Below are 15,033 nucleotides of genomic sequence, written 5' to 3' on the forward strand. Positions count from 1 at the left end.
CCTGGGACATGCCAGCGGGAGCCGCGCGTGTTCCGCGGCTGAGCGTCATGGAGGGGACATCACCCTCATCGCCCTTCCCTCGCCCGGACACGCTCCGTCCCGGCGGGGCTCATGGCTCGGGGAGCCGGTGACGCAGGGCCGGGACTGTGGGATGGAGCGGGGACAACTGTGGGCAGTGAGGAGGGATGGCCCAGGGCCTTTCCCCGCCGGAGAAACAGATGATGGAGGCACGAAGAGAGGGGCTGGCATGGGGCTGGCATGGGGCTGGCTCCATGCCCGCCGCGGGCTGGGCCATGAGCGGGTCCCACTGCCACCGGCTCCCCGGGAGTCATCTACGGATGCGGCATCGTCCTCCGATCCCCCAGCCCGGCCGGCTCCGTCCTCCGATGGCGGGTGGGAAGTTGTTGGTGAGAGGAGGGAAGGCTCCGGCAGGAGGGCGCCGGCGTGGGGCAGGGAGAGGGGGTCTCTAATAAATACCACGGGCAGCGCTGGTGGGGGGTGGCACGGGGCGAGCGTCGGGTGGATGGGGCGAGTGGTGCTGCGGCCACGGTTCGCCACCGCCCGCCGCGGCTTCGCGGGCGCCGTGTTGGGTCACCCCGGCTCTGCGGGAAGAGGGGCCGTGTCCGGCGGGGAGGGGAGCCCGGCGTGCCGGGGCGGCGGGCCTGGCTAGCGGGGGCCGGGGCGGAGGGGGCTCGGCGGGGGCACGGCGCCGGCGGGGCTCACATCACCGTGCAGCACTTGCAGCGCTGCTTCTTCGCGTCCGTCTCCTGCTCGGCCTCCGTGGCCTCCGTGGCGTTGGCACCCGGCTTCTGCCCGCCCGGGGCCTCCTCCGCCAGCGGCTGGGCAGCCGCCGGCTCCAGTGCGGTGCCGTTGGGTGGCGCGTGGTCCTTGCGCGCCGGCTCCGGCTTGCTCTCGGCGTCCTCGATCACCACCAGCTCGGCCTTGATGGTGCCCTCCAGCCCCAGCATCTTCTTGGTCTCGTCCTCGTCCTCCACGTTCTGGTAGCCCATGAAGATCATGGTGACGGGCTGCTCCTGGCTCGGCTCCGTCCCCTCTCCCGGCAGCAGTGCCGGGGTGCTTTCCCGCACCTTGGCTTGCAGCCCCGTGATCTCCCGCCGCGGCGTCGGCTTCTGGCTGGCCGCGGTGCCACCAGGCTCCTCGCCAGCCCTGGCCGGGGTCTCCCGCCCGGCGCCTTCGCTCAGGGTGGCCTCGTCCGCCTTGTGCAGGAGCTCGTCCACCTCGGAGGAGCTGAGCGGGTGGGCCCCATTCTGCAGGGCCCCGTCCTCGGCGCTCACCGCGTGCACCACTGCGGGGACAAGAGGAGGGAGCGTGAGGCAGCTTGGCCGGCGTGGGGGGCTCGGCCCAGGGGCACGAGGCGACCCGGGAAAGCTCCTGCTCGCGCAACCCACTCGGACCGGGCTCCCGTGCCACTGGGAGCACCTTCCCCTCCCCGAAGGGTCTGGCTCTGAGGCTGGGACTCCCCGGCAGCACCGCGACCCCCCCCAGCCGGAGCCCCCCGCAGCGCCTGACCCGTCCGACAGCAGATGGAGACGTGGCAACAAAAGCACAACGCGAGGAGCCGCTCTTGGCGTTCGGCACCTCCGAAGCCTCAGCCCCGACGAGCCCCGCGAGCACCGCGGCTATCTGCCAGGCTGCCGACAGGCTGCCAAGCTGCCCGCGCTCGCCGTGGCACATGGTGTCTGGCTGGCGCCCGGGGCCAGCGCGGTGCTCTGCGGCACATCGCTGCTGCCGCCTGCCAGACCCCAGCGAGTGCTCGACAGGTGCTGCCCCACCGCGACCCGCCGCATCCCGGCCGTATCCCGCCACGTCCCGCCGTGCTGGGAGGGGACGGGGCTCTTCCGTGGCCAGTCACTTCGCAGGGCTGCTTGCCACGCCGGAGGCAGGAGACACGCGTCACAGCGAGAGCGGCCGCCGGCTCATCGCATTTTCCACCTGACATGGGGCGTCACGCAACGATCAGAGCAGCAGCCGCGGCAGCCGACGGAGCCACGGACCACAACCGGCCCGGGCAGGGCCAGCTTGGCCGGGACCAATGCACAGCCGCCCAGTGCCAGCTGGTGCCAAGGTGGCTCCTCAGCCCATCCTTGGAGCCGGGGGTCCTGGAGCAGCCAGGGGGTGAGCAGGCAGCTGGTGGAGGTGACAGCCAGCGTGGCCCGGCATGGCTGCGGCCACAGGGACGGTGTTGAACGGGACCGGCTGCCGGTGCAGTGCGGTTTCCTCGGAGAGGTGGTCTCCGCTCAACCACCACAGTCCCCAGTAACGCGCCGCAGCTCTGTGGCCAGTCCTTGCCATCGACACGGCCACCCCTCGGGTGTCACCAGGCCCTTCGAAGGGGTTCCCAGAGGTTCCCAAAAGCAGCGGCAGCAGGCAGGGACCGATCCCCATCACTGCACCTCCCCTGTGCCCGCAGCCACGCTCCCCCGTGGCACTGCACCAACGCAGTGCCAGTGCCACAATCCCGCCTGCGGGACGGGCTCCTGAGCCCCAAGCACAGCAGATCCTCTTCTCCGCTCTCCAGTGGCGCAGGGTCACGATGTGCAAACCAGGGCCAGCCCGCCGGGACTGTCCACGCCATGCCACGGCGTCGCAGGACCGGGGCGGGTGAAGGGCTGCCCTCGGCAGGTTCCCCCGCAGAGCTGGTGAGGTTGGCCAGGAGCGGCCCAGCACTTCCCAGTGCTGGCACTCGCCACGACGCCAGGGCAGCTGCTCCCTCGTGCCCTGCGCTTTGCTCCTGATGCTGGCGAGTGGCGCGGGCCGTGCTGTGCCGTACCTTTCAGCTCATCCTCGTACACTTTGACCCCCTGCAGACAGTGGTTCTGGGGGAGCAGGGTGGTGCTGGACAGGACCTTGGTCTCCCCAGTCACTCTGTCCTTCTCCACCGTGATCTCCACCGAGTACATGGCTGGGACACAAAGGACAGCGCGTTACGGCGGCCCGGCCCTCCCCAGCCCCTGCTCAGCGACCAGCGGTGGGCAGGCGCGTGGCGGCAGCGGTGCGGTGCGGTGCTCAGCGGCATTAGCGAGGCAGCGGGCGTTAGCGAGGAGCGGTGAATGGCAGAGGCGGGTGCGACATCCCGGGCGAAGCCTCCTACCGTCTGCAGGGCCATCGCTGTCCTGGCGCTGACGGCATCACCTTACCTCCACGGCTTCTGCGTCCCTCAGGCTGCGGCACCGTGGCAGGCGGTGCCAGGTCTGTCCGTCCAGCCGGTGAGCGGTGCCAGCCGCGGGGTCTGGGCTGGGAGCCTGGCATCCCCCGTGGAGGGTGCTGGTGTCGGGGCAGCCCCTCTGCCCCCATGGGACACGCGATCCTCTGCATCTCTCCATCGGCTCCTGGCCAGTCCCTGCCAGCACCGGGGTCGCCTCGGCCTCGCGGCGCTTTGCTCCGCAGATCCCAAGACGGGCTCTGCCCAGTGCCGGTGCCACAGCCTGGTCCGAGCCATCCCAGCAGCGGAGCTGGCTGCAGCCCCCCAGCACCGGCAACAACCCCGCGCGCCCCTGCGAGCTCCCTGCCGGCAGCCGTGAGCCCTGGCGCGGGGTCAGCCGTGGTGGCAGCCGACGCTCCGCTCCCTCCCGCGCTCCGAGGAGCCGCGAACAGAGCGGGAGGCGAAGGATGAAACTGGAGCAGAGACGCAGAACAGGGGGTGAGGGGGGGCCCGGAACCACCAACCAGCCGCCGGGTGGAAGTGAAATCAAACGCTCTGACTGCAAACAACCGGCGCTCCCTGCCCCGAGCGATCGAGCGGCGGCAGCGCGGCGGGCAGAGCCGAGGTGGTGCGGGACGGGACAGGGAAAGCGAGCGGGCAGGAGCGCTGCTCCCTGGGGAGTGGGCACCCACCTGCCTTCATCATGTCGGTGCCCTCCACCGCCTTCATGGGGCTGCTGGAGACCTTCTTCTCAGCTGGAGACAAAGAGACGCGGCCGCCTGAGCCAAACCCATTGCCCAGTCGTCCATGCGCCCCGGGGAGGGCAGCGTGTCCCCCACGGCTGGCACCTGGGATGGGCTCCCCCACCGCAGGGCACTGCTGCCCAGGAGGAGACAGGGACGTGGGGATGGGGCTGCCCTGGCTCCCCCCACTCATCTGGCCCCAGTGCCGGGGTGGCACGAGGGGGTGGCGGGTGCTGCCTCCCGAGAGTGGGAACCGCGGCCGAGGTGGGGATCACCTACCCTTGACTGTGCCCAGGGGACTCTGCAAAACAGAAGGGAGAGGTCAGGAGCTGCCGTGAGCCACCCATGCACCCACCGCCCATGCACCCATCCCCACCGGGGCAAGGGACCCCTGGCCCAGCCCCACTGGCACAGGACTGGCAGGGCAGGGGCTCCGAGGGTGGCAGGGACACGTCGGGTGGCCAATCCACCCAGCTTGGTCGGGCCCGGGGCCCACTGCCACCACGCCAGTGCCCCGGCGCAGCCCTGCAGCCGGTCAGCAGCAGCTCCCCTCGCCCCCCCGCAGCAGGCAGCCCTGCCCACACAGTGTGGCTGTGCCCACCTTCTGCGCGTTGGGGATGGCCTCAGCCTTCTCCTCCTTGGCTGGCGCCGCCGCCTCCGCCAGGTTCTCCTTGGTGGAAGCCGCCGAGCTGCTGTTCTCCAGCGTCTCCAGCTCCTTCTCCAGCCTGCGGGGAGAGCCAGGGCTGAGAGGCCATGGGGAGCCATGGGGCAGGCGGCCGTGGGGCAGGCAGCCCCAGCGCGGGCACCACCCTTAACGCGGGCGCCCGCTGGCGCTCCTCCCGCCGTCTCCGCGGGCGAGCGGTGCGCAGGACGGCAGCCATGGTCCCACAGCCGCTGAGCTCTGCGGGGCAGACCCCACGAGGTGACCCCCCGGCTCTCGCCGTCCCCGCACAGCGACAGCTGAGCCCGCCACGTGCTTGCTAGTGCCCGCGCTCGGCGGCGCGGAGCAGTGCCGCTCCGTCACCACTCTGCTCCCACACGTCACCCGGAGCCCATCTGAGCACCCCACGAGGGCGATGGCCGTTCCAGCCACTGAGCCCGGCCAAGAGCCGCGCGGGCAGCGGGGCCCCACCGGGACGCGGCGGAGGTCAGGGCAATCCCCACGGATTCACGTCCCCACAAATTTGGGCCCGTCTGTCGGTGCGGTGGCAGCACCCCCCCGGCAGAGCCCCCCCGTAACTCCGGTGTCCCCGCGAGGCGCCGGCGCAGGAATGCACCGCACCATTAGACGGACACAAAGGCCCCTTCGTGCCTGACCCCTCTCTGCACCGGTGCTGGGCAATTAGCGGCAGAGCCGTGACTGATGGCATTCTTGCAGCGCAGCCGGGCTGCCGGGACACCTCCGTGCCAGGGCTCCGGCCCCCCCCGCCTTCAGCAGCCCTGGCATGAGGGAGCCGGGAGGGGCTGAGGCTTCTGCCCCCACAACCCCTTCCCCAGGGGCTGAACCACCGCAACGGCGACCGACATCCGTGGGGAACCAGCCCCCCGTTTCCCTGCCTCCGCCACCACGGGTGCTGGGCACTGGGCAGCCCCTTGGAGCCCCCAGCCCCGCAGCTCCCACCGACACCCCACCCAGCTCCAGCCATGGGGGCAGGTGAGGGGCAGCCCCGGGCAGGAGCATGGCTGGGGGTGCCCATGCTCAGAGGGGCCGTGGGGCCGGGTGGGCTCCAGGACCTGCTGCAGACCCCGGACAAATGCCAGCAAGAACCCAACCGGAGGTTCATGGCACACACGGCGGAGGCCGGGCAGCACCATGAGGCACCTCCGCTCCTGGCAGCTCCGAGATCCAGAGCAGGTGCCCTCCTCGAGCATGGCTGCAGCTGAACCCGAGCGAGCGTGGTGGCACAGCGGCGTGCCCTGTGCCCCGTGCGCTGTGCCTCGTGCCCCATGTGCTGCGCCTTGTGCCCCATGCCCTGTGCCAAGTGTCCTGCACCCCATGCTAGGTGCCCCATGCCCCACACCAAGTGCCCTGTGCCAAGTGCCCCGTAGACGGTACCAAGCTGCGTCTCAGCCTCCCATCTGCCCAGAGGGAGAGAAGGTCGGGGGGTCTCCGGAGGGACTTGGGTGCCATCCGAGTGCACCCCAACACCCCGTCCCCACGCCACCCCCGTTACCTCTGGATGGCTTCCTCCAGCTCCTTCGTCTTCACCTCATCCTCCTGCATCTGCTTCTTCATGGCCTCGTCCTCCTCGGAGCCCGAGGCGGGGGCCCCCTCCAGCAGCCATCTCTCCCGCAGGGCCTTGGACTGGGGAGCAGAAGGGGGTCATGGTGCCGCCACCCCCACGGCCAGGGGTCCCCGATGCGCCCGTGGCGCAGAGGCAGCCCGGGGGTCCCGGGGGATCCTCACCTTGAGGTGCTGCAGCTGCCGCCGGTCGTCCTCGAGCTGCCGCCTTTTGTTCTCGATCTCTGTCTGACGTTTCCGCTTCTCCTGGAGGGACCGGAGCGGCAGAGCCGGGCTCAGCACGGGGAGCGGGTCGGCACCGGGCACTGCCGGGGGGGGGCACCTCCCTCCCGGCCGGGCAGCGTTCCCGGAGAGGGGGGAGCAGGGAGCAGGGGGTGAGGGGCTCCACGGGGTCTGACACTGGGACCAAGCCGTGCCCGGGGCTGTGAGGGCGGACTTGGAGACCAGCAGCTCCCCAGCCCTGCGTCGCGTCCCCGTCCTCACTGGGGGAAACTGAGGCACAGAGGGTGCAGAGGAATCGGGGCAGAGCCTGGATTCCGCTCACCATCTCGAAACATCACCCCCGGCCAAAACACCAGCCCCTGGCCTCTCCCCCGCCCCCCCCACTGCACGTCCGGACGGTTTCGGCAGTCAGTCCCAGCCCGGGAAGTGGCACCCGCGTTCCCTCTCCTCTGGCCCAGAACAATTTGCCCTTTGTGCAGCGGAGATCGGCCGATAGCGGCCGGGCCGCAGCAGCCAGCAGCCCGCGGCACACAGGGGAGGTGCCATGGCACAGCGCCGGGGTCCAGAACCAGCCCAGTGCCAGAGCCCGGCTCTGCGCCAGGCAGGGGCTGCCCAGCGGCCCCCGCCTGCTCCCAGTGCCCACAGCGGGCAGGGCTGTGGTGACACTGGCCGAAGGTGCGGCCGCTCGCGGCGCGTGGGCACTCACCGCGATGGCCTGCAGACGCTCCTGCTGAAGGGCACTGGCCTCCACGGCCCTGCAAGAGAGCGGAGAGGGGCGGTGAAGGGGCGGGTGGCACGGGGATGGGGACGTTGTGCCACCAGTGAACTGGACACCACACATGGACAAAGGCTGAGCTCTTCCCTTCCGCTTGCGCCCCTGGTGCCAGGTACCCCCCACCCGCACAGCCCCTCCAGGCACCCCTCGGCCCCCTGCCCAGCCCAGTCCCCGGGAGCGGCACCTGCAGGTGACCCGGTGTGGCTGGACCCGCTCCTGCCGCGGCACAGATGGAAACGGTGACCACGGAGGTGCTGGCGCAGGGCAGCTCTGGCCACCCCTGCGGCTCAGCTTGGCTCAAGCTTTCCATTCCGAGCCCGTTTCTTGGCTGCTGACACCTTTCCCGGACAGCGACCTTTCCGGGCTGCGCGCACACGCACGCACACACCCATGTGCACAGGCACACGGACACACGTGCACGGGCACACAGACACATGTGCACAGACACACGGACACATGTGCACAGACACATGTGCACAGGCACACGGACACATGTGCACAGGCACACACACTGCAACAGGCTCCGCTCTGCACCCGCCTCCACAACACGAACCGCTGCAGCCGTGCCCGGGGGTGCCGCTGGTGGCAGCCACCTCACTTGCTGTGACGCAGCTCTCCGGGGTGCAGCCAGGCCCCGGGGTGCTGTGATAAGGGGGTGCCCCGACGTCCCGCAGCCACGCACTCGCCTTCCTGTGCCCTGTCAGCGTGAGTGCCCAGGACCAGCCCGACTGGCAGCGCAGCCCCACGGGGCCCGGCAAGAGCCGCCGTGCCATGGAGCATCAGGTGCAGGTTCAGCAGCTGGGAGCCGCGGAGAGGGGCCAAGGGCGGTTGCCCGGGGCCCGGCTGTGACTGGGGATGCTCTGGCACTGGCGGGAGCCGGCTGGCTGCGTGCCAGGCGATGCTAACGACGTGTTTAGCTGTGACAGTAATTAGGGTGGGAGGCGCAGAGGTACCAGCAATGGATGGATCATTGCCACTCGCTTCCCAGGGTGAGGGATGGCAGAGCCTGCAAGGGGGCAGCCGCTCTGGCGGAGACACCGGTGCGGAGGCAACGGGCTGTGCTCCGGGTGCTGCGGCCGAGCCCATCCTGCCAGGGCCGAGGCGGCGGAGGGGAGAGCTCTTGGAGTTAATTCACGCCGGTGCTTAAGTGCCACGTGCATTTTTGCAGCTCCCAGGAGCTCCTGCTCCAGCTGAGCGCGTGGAGCGGGATGGCTGATGTGGGGGGGCCGGTGGGACACCCCTGCACCTGGCTCCCTCCCGCTCGCCCGGCCGGGCGCTATCGGAGCACGAGAGCCAGTCTGGAGGGAGGCAGAGGAGCAGCCGCGGGGCCACCAGCAGCTGGTGGGAGGACAGGGGCGGGCGGCAGCGCCGCGTCCCCAGCACAGCGGGAAAAGCCATTAGGAAGGAGTGAGTGCCAGAAGCCCGGTCCCACCCGGCCTCACCGCGGCCGCGGGCACCAGCCCTCGGCACCCCAAGCTCCGGAGGCTTTGGGCCAGGGCCTGTTTCTCTCCTGGATCTTGCCCCGTTCGATGGATCCAAACTTTTCCAGCATTCCTGAAACGTTCTGTTCTGCTTCTCCTCCCTCCTCCATCCTCTTTATTTTCCATTATTTGCTACACTCTCCGCATTCCCGGGTTGAACGCCAGGAATCTTCCTGGCCCAGGGAGAGACGCAAAACAGGCTGGATGCCCCTCGCTGCGCCCTCCCGGCCCCGGACCCCCCATCCCAGCCCTGCCGGGGGGCCCGGCCCAAGCTGCCGCCCCAGGGGGACTCATCCATCGCCGCCAGACCCTGGTGAGGCGGGGGCAGAGCGGGGGCAGCCCCGGTGCCCCCTGAGCCCTGGCACAGGGTGATGCGGTGGAGGGGCGGGTGGGGGGTCCCATGCCCCCCACCAGCCCCCAGGTCCCACCGTGCCCGTCCCGGGGGTCAGCATGCTTCGCAGGAGCCCGTGGCTGGCGGCGGGGAAGCAGAGCCCCGGGGCCGGATCCGGGGTGCGGGAGGCCCCCGCCCCGGGATGCCCCGGACCCCCCCGCGCCGCGGCTCAAACCAGAGCGGCCGCTCCGCTCCCTCCGCCGTTCACCGCGGGGGCGGGACCGCGGCGGGACCGGCAGCCCCGGGCCGGGCCGGTGCCGAGCGGGGCCCCCGGCCCCGGTGACCGATGGCTCCGCCGAGCCGGGAGGCTGTTCCCTGGCAACAGCGCCATGGCAACGGCGCCATGGCAACGGCGCGAGCCGCCGAGAGGAGGGATGCGCGGCGCGGGCGGGGGGATCCAGAGGCCCCCCCGGGGCCGGTGCCCCCGGCGGGCCGAGGCCGCGGCGTTGCCAGAGCCTCCCCGGAGGTTTTGGCCGCGCCAGCACGAGCTCCGGGTGCATCCGGGCGCCCCTGGAGAGGGGACCCCAGAGCCACCGACCCCTCAGGAGCCAGGGGCCCAGGAGAGAGACCCGCAAGGACCCCCTCGTGCCCCCTCATTTCTCCCAGTCTCATGAGCTCCGGTCAACGGGCTTGTGCTTTTCCACCCGGTGCCCACCGTGTGTATCCCAGCCCTGCCAGGCACAGGGCAGTCCTCGAGCCACTTCCACAGGCGCCACGTGGCAGAGAGCGCCACGGGCCGCAGCCCAGGAGATGCGGTGGATGGGACCAGGGACGCAGGTGGCACTGGGAGGTGATGACCCGGGAGCTCTCACCCCCAGAGGCAGCAGCCCCGGACCCTCAGACGGATCCACACACACGTGTGCGCACGCACGTGCCCCGTGCGCGCACCCGGCTCTGCCTTGGCTCTCCGGCTCTTTCCAGCCCTGCTGATGCCGCCGTTTCCTGCCATCACAAGGGAAGCCCGTGACCTTTTGTCTCCTCCCCGCCTGACATGAAACAATAATGTTTATTTGCCTTCCTCTGTTTTTTCCCATTAGCTCATCCAAATGTGCGAAGAGCCATTTCAAGCTGCTCCTCCGCTCCCCTGACCTCCGCTCCCTTTCCACCCGCTCGGCCCCGTGCCGGGGGATGGCGGGGGAGAGCCCTGCACCGGGGCACCACTGCCCAGGCCCCCGCACCGACACCGGCCAGCCACCGCCCCGGCGCGGGGCCCAGAGCCTGTGTCAAGCAGCACAGGCAGCAACGAGGGACCAGCACTGATTTACACCTCCTCTCCCGTGCCAAGAGCCGGGCCCCTTGGCCGGGCCCAGAGCGACGCTGCCATGGGAGCCTGCGGAGCACTGGCACAGCCTCTGTCACGAAGCCATTAGCAGCGGGGCCGCTATCGAACGCCCTTGTTGGCGGCGGGCGCGGAGGGGAGGGGGCGCAGCAGCCCAGAGGCCAGCACTCATCGACCGCAAAGGCTCGTAAATCATCGGCCAGCGGCTCGGGCAAGAGCGGCCAGAAAGCTGTGCTGCCGAGGAGCCGAGTGCCGGGGCAGTGGGCACTGGCTCTGACCCCCCTGCTCCGGCCCTGGTGACACAGGGGCTGCTCCCTCCCTGTCCCACAGTGCTGGTGCCCCCACTCTGCAGCCCCAGTGCCCAGTCCTGCTCCTTCCCCCTCCGTGAGCCGTGCCTTCCCCACGCTCCACTGCCCGCGCGGCCCCGGCCAGCGCTGCTGCCCTGGGAGGGGACACGGGGGAGATGGGGGGAGGCAGGAGGAGGAGATGGCAGCCCCAGGCTCCCGAAAACGCAGGATGCATTAGAGCAAGCAGAGCTGCCTGATTGATTCTTCGGGCTGAGACGTGGGCTGGGAGTGCCAGGAGAAAATGGATCCCATGAATATTTGATGAACGGAGGCTTGGGGAGGGAGTTTGATTGGAAAATTACAGATCTTTCAAACAATGGTTCGAGTGCCCTCCAAACACTTGGGTTTCCAGCTCCCTTCCAGTTAGAGGAGCAAGGCTCCACCAGGAAACTCCCCCACGATTTATGAATGAGAGTGGAGCTGGCCTCTCCCCACACCTGGGAGCACCGACCGGCTGGGACAGGCAGCTCCAGCGCTGGCGCCGGACATGGTGCCCGGCTCCCCACCACCGCGGGGTGGCCCTGGCCACGTCACTTGGACCCCGGGTTCCCGATCACACGGGGCAGTGCGGCTCTCCCACACCAACGCCATGAACACAGGCAGGTGTGAGGCTCCGAGCCGGCAAGAACGCGATTCCTGCCCAGACTCCCGGCAGAGGCACCTCCAAGAGCCCCGGGCACCCACAGGGAGCTCCGTCCTCTGCGCCGAGCCATGGGGCTGGGCTCAGCCCACGTCCAGCCGTGCTCCACCAGGAAACACCTGGCTGGGGCAGGATCCGCCCCGGCTCCTCTCTCTCCTCCAGGGCTGCTGCCGGGCTCATCCTCATCCCCGAGAGCGGCTCCTGTCTGGGCCCCGGGGCCTCGCTCGTCTCCAACTGAGTAAAGACAGACTCGGGGACGCGGGCTCCGGCGCACGCCTCTGCCTCCAGCCCCAAGCTCCGTGCCTCCGCCCGACCCTGCCCCGGCGCACGTCCCCCCCGACTGCCCTCCGGCCCTTCCTCGCTGCCGCCACCTCCGCCGCGGCGCATGGCCCACGCCACAGCCCAGCCGAGCCCCGGCACGGCTCTCGGCACGGCACAGACCACGTGAACCACCGACCCTGCGTGGGAAAAGGGGCTGCTTCTGCTCAGGAAGCGGGAACGCCAACACCAGCAGCTTCCCAGGAAACCTGCTTCGGTTCCTGCCCAGCCGCGCGGGTCCGGCCGGGACACCCCGTCCCACAGCGGTGGCCAAACTCTGAACCTTGAGATCCGCCGGCGATGAGCGGGGCTGGGGGCCGCTGTGCAGCCATCCACGGCCGAGCTTTATGGCATCTTCCAGGAGAACTGGGAAGGGACGCGGTGCCGTCCCCTCGGCTGCGCACAGGGACAGGGACGGACCCGACCCCCTCCGGCTCCCCGCGGCCGGGAGGCAGCGACAGTTCGGCCTGGGGAGCATCAGCTGCGTTTGGCGTCGCCCCAGAGGCCGGCGCAGAGCAGGGCCCCGAGTCCCTTCCCAAAGGGCTCCCATGTTATTTCTCAGGCAGAAATCTCCCTCCTTCCCCGGAGTGCAGCTGTCGGCTTCGGATCAGGGACGGGAGGGTCGGGAGGAGACCCCGGACTCGGAGAGGAGAGCAGCAACCTGCTGAGACAAACCGCCAGAGCAGCCAGACGCGGAGATGCAAAACCTCCAGCTGCTCGAGAGCATCAATGGCAGCGGGAGCAGGGACAGACGAGCAGCGCCGGCGGGACCGGCACAGCCTTTACAGGAGCTGGAAGAGTCAGCCAGACCTCCCCGGGCACCAGTAGCTCGTGGCAGCCAGGACCCTCCTCCAGCCACTGCCAGGGCCAAGGCAGAACGGGAGCCAAAGCACGGCCCAGCGCCTGTTCCCTGCCGCAGAGCCAGGCCGACAGCAGGGCAGTGCCCGCCGTGTCCCCACCCGCCCCGGCACTCTCCTAAACCTCTGGCTCCACAACCAGGCTCTGGATTTGAGGGAGCAGGACTGACCCGGTGAGCCCCGGAGCAGGGGTGCTGGAGCTGCAGGTCCCCCTGTAAGCCCAGACCCACCCAGGGGAGCACATTTGGGCATTTTAACCACCAATCACTTTTGCACGTTTATTCCAGCCCGAAAGCTCAGGAGCCTCCTCCCAAAGAACCGCAGCTGGCTGAGCGGCCGGAGGGGCTGCGCTGGCACTGCCCACGCAGAAGCCACGCGTGCCCCTGTTTTGCATTTCGGCTGAGCCCCGTGCCCGCAGACAGGACCACAGGGCAGACGCCGCTCCCACAGCTCGGTGGGGCGAGCCCCCGCCGCAGGTCACTCCTGGGATTTCAGTCCCGAGGAAGAGCCATTGGCAGGCTCAAAGTACGGAGCTGGCGGGAAGGAAGCCCCCGTGCCCCTCCGCGGGCTCCTCAGCCCTCGCCAGGAGGGTCCAACCGGAGCGTCGGCTGCCGGAGGAGCTCGCGGAGAGTGGAGCGGGGTGAGAGGCGGCACGTGGAGCCCAGGGCAAGAGCCGCCATCCTGCCCAGCGCCATCTCCCACTTCAGCCCCAGCCCTCGACGCCTCCACCCCGGGGACCCCGCGCCCGTCCCTGCAGCTCCTCCGCCCGGGGCACATCGTGCCCCTCAGTTCGCCCTTTCCCTCGCTGCCTTTCGGCAAATCACACACACATTTTCCTCCCCCAAGAGGCACTTTTCCGAAGGGACCGATGCTCCGAGGAGCTGCCCAGCCTCCGAAACATCCCCAGGCCCCCGCTGGTGCCTCCCACGCTGCTTTCAGCCCTAAGCCGGGGGGAGCCCACCCCGTCCCTCCCCAGCCCCACACCTCCACGGGGCTCCCCAGGTGGGAGGCAGACGGCGGTGAGCGGGACCTGTTGAGCACCCAGCGTCTCACTCACAGGTGCCAGTTAATTGGCGCGAGGCGAGGTGCCTGCAAGGGGCGGTGGGCAGCTGACCCTGGGCTGGCTGGGTGCCCCCAGGAAGCCCCCAGTGCCAAACCCAGGAGTTGCTGGGGGGACCCTCGTTTGCCACGGTGGGGACCGGAGCCATGGGAGGGAAGGGAAGGCCTGGGTGAGACAGGGCCAGCCCGGGCGGCCGCTACCGCTGGTATCCGGCTCGTTGAGCAGCCGAGCAGCCCCGTGCCCTCCCAGCACCGGCACGCAGGAGCAGCCAGTGTCCCCGAGGGGCACAGCCAGTGCATGGGCAGGATGGTCCCCAGCCACCGGCCTCCACCTGCTCCCTCCTTCCCCATCCGCCCACAAAGCCCCACGCCCGGCTCCAAGCCAGTCTGCGGGCACCGACCGAGGGGCCAGGGCCCCACCGCGGCACACAAAGGATAAGGCCGGGGCCGGAGCGTGTCCCTCCGCCGGACCCCGCGCACGAGGATCCCCCTCGGCAGAGGCCTGGGAGTGCGTGCAGGGAGGGGTCCGTGGCTCGCAGCCACCCACTTGCCCAGCCACACGCAGCAGCAACAACAGGTTCAAAACACAAAAATAAACGCCCTTCCCACCCCCCCGCCCCGCTTCCCGCACCGCTGCCCGTGGGGACTCGCCCCCCGCAGCTCCCGCACCCGCTCTGGGGCTGCCGCTGCTGCACCCCGAGCTGGCGCCTCGGCACCCGCAGCTGGGGAGGGAGCCGGGGGGCAGCACCTGCTGAGCGGCATCAGGGGGACGTGAGGGCCCGGTATGGGGGTCCCGAGACCCAGCACTGAGGTGATGCAAGCCCCCAGTATTGGGGTCCTGAGTCCCAGCATCTGGGGGGATGTGAGCCCCCGGTTTTGGGGCCGCGAGCCCTGGCATCGGGGGGAAGCGAGCCCTCGGTTTTGGGGCCCCAAGCTTCAGCATCGGGGGGATGCAAACCCCCGGTATTGCGGTTCTGAGTCCCCAGGATCCGGGGGATGCGACTCCCCGGTTTTGGGGTCTCAAGCCCCGGCATCGGGGGGGAGATATGAGCCCCCAGCACGGGCTCCGTGAGCCCGCGGTGTGGGGTTCCCACAGCCCCGGCGCGGGGATCCCGAGTCCCGGCCCCCGGGGGCCACGTCCCCGGTACTGCGGTGCTCAGCCGGCGGCACGGCGGGGGGGGCCGCGGCCCGGTGCCGGGGTCCCGCGCCCCGCGGCGGCGGCGCGGCCGGATCCGGTACTTACTCCATTTTCCAAGCGGGCGGCGGCGGCTCCGGCGCGGTCGGGCCGGGCGAGGCGCGGCAGAGCGGGGCCGGCGGCCGCCGGCGTCCCGGCGCTCAGGGCCCGGCGGGCGACGGCATCCCCGGCGGGGCTGCGGGATGCGCAGGGATGTCGGGGCCGCGCCGGTGCTCCCGCCTCCCGCGCCGCCCGCACAGCTCCGTCTGCCGGGCGCGGCCCGCCACTGCCGCCGCCCCTCACCCAGCCTCGGGGCGCGGCGCTCCCCGCCCGCCGCTGCCG

At 70.4% G+C, this 15,033-nt stretch overlaps 1 protein-coding gene across 1 annotated transcript; it reads right to left on the bottom strand.

The window, feature by feature from the left end:
• Positions 1–719: 719 nt before the first annotated feature.
• PALM (paralemmin) lies at positions 720–13,153 on the bottom strand. The gene is made up of 9 exons (XM_086627544.1): positions 13,056–13,153; positions 7,077–7,125; positions 6,314–6,394; positions 6,081–6,211; positions 4,508–4,631; positions 4,186–4,207; positions 3,856–3,918; positions 2,792–2,923; positions 720–1,306 (listed from the first exon to the last, which is right to left on the bottom strand). Exons 1-9 carry the CDS (start codon positions 13,151–13,153, stop codon positions 720–722), a joined length of 1,287 nt encoding a protein of 428 aa, XP_086483670.1.
• Positions 13,154–15,033: the final 1,880 nt, after the last annotated feature.

The sequence above is a fragment of the Tauraco erythrolophus genome, chromosome 28 (genome assembly GCF_009769465.1).
Source record: "Tauraco erythrolophus isolate bTauEry1 chromosome 28, bTauEry1.pri, whole genome shotgun sequence".
Taxonomy (NCBI): Eukaryota; Metazoa; Chordata; class Aves; order Musophagiformes; family Musophagidae; genus Tauraco; species Tauraco erythrolophus.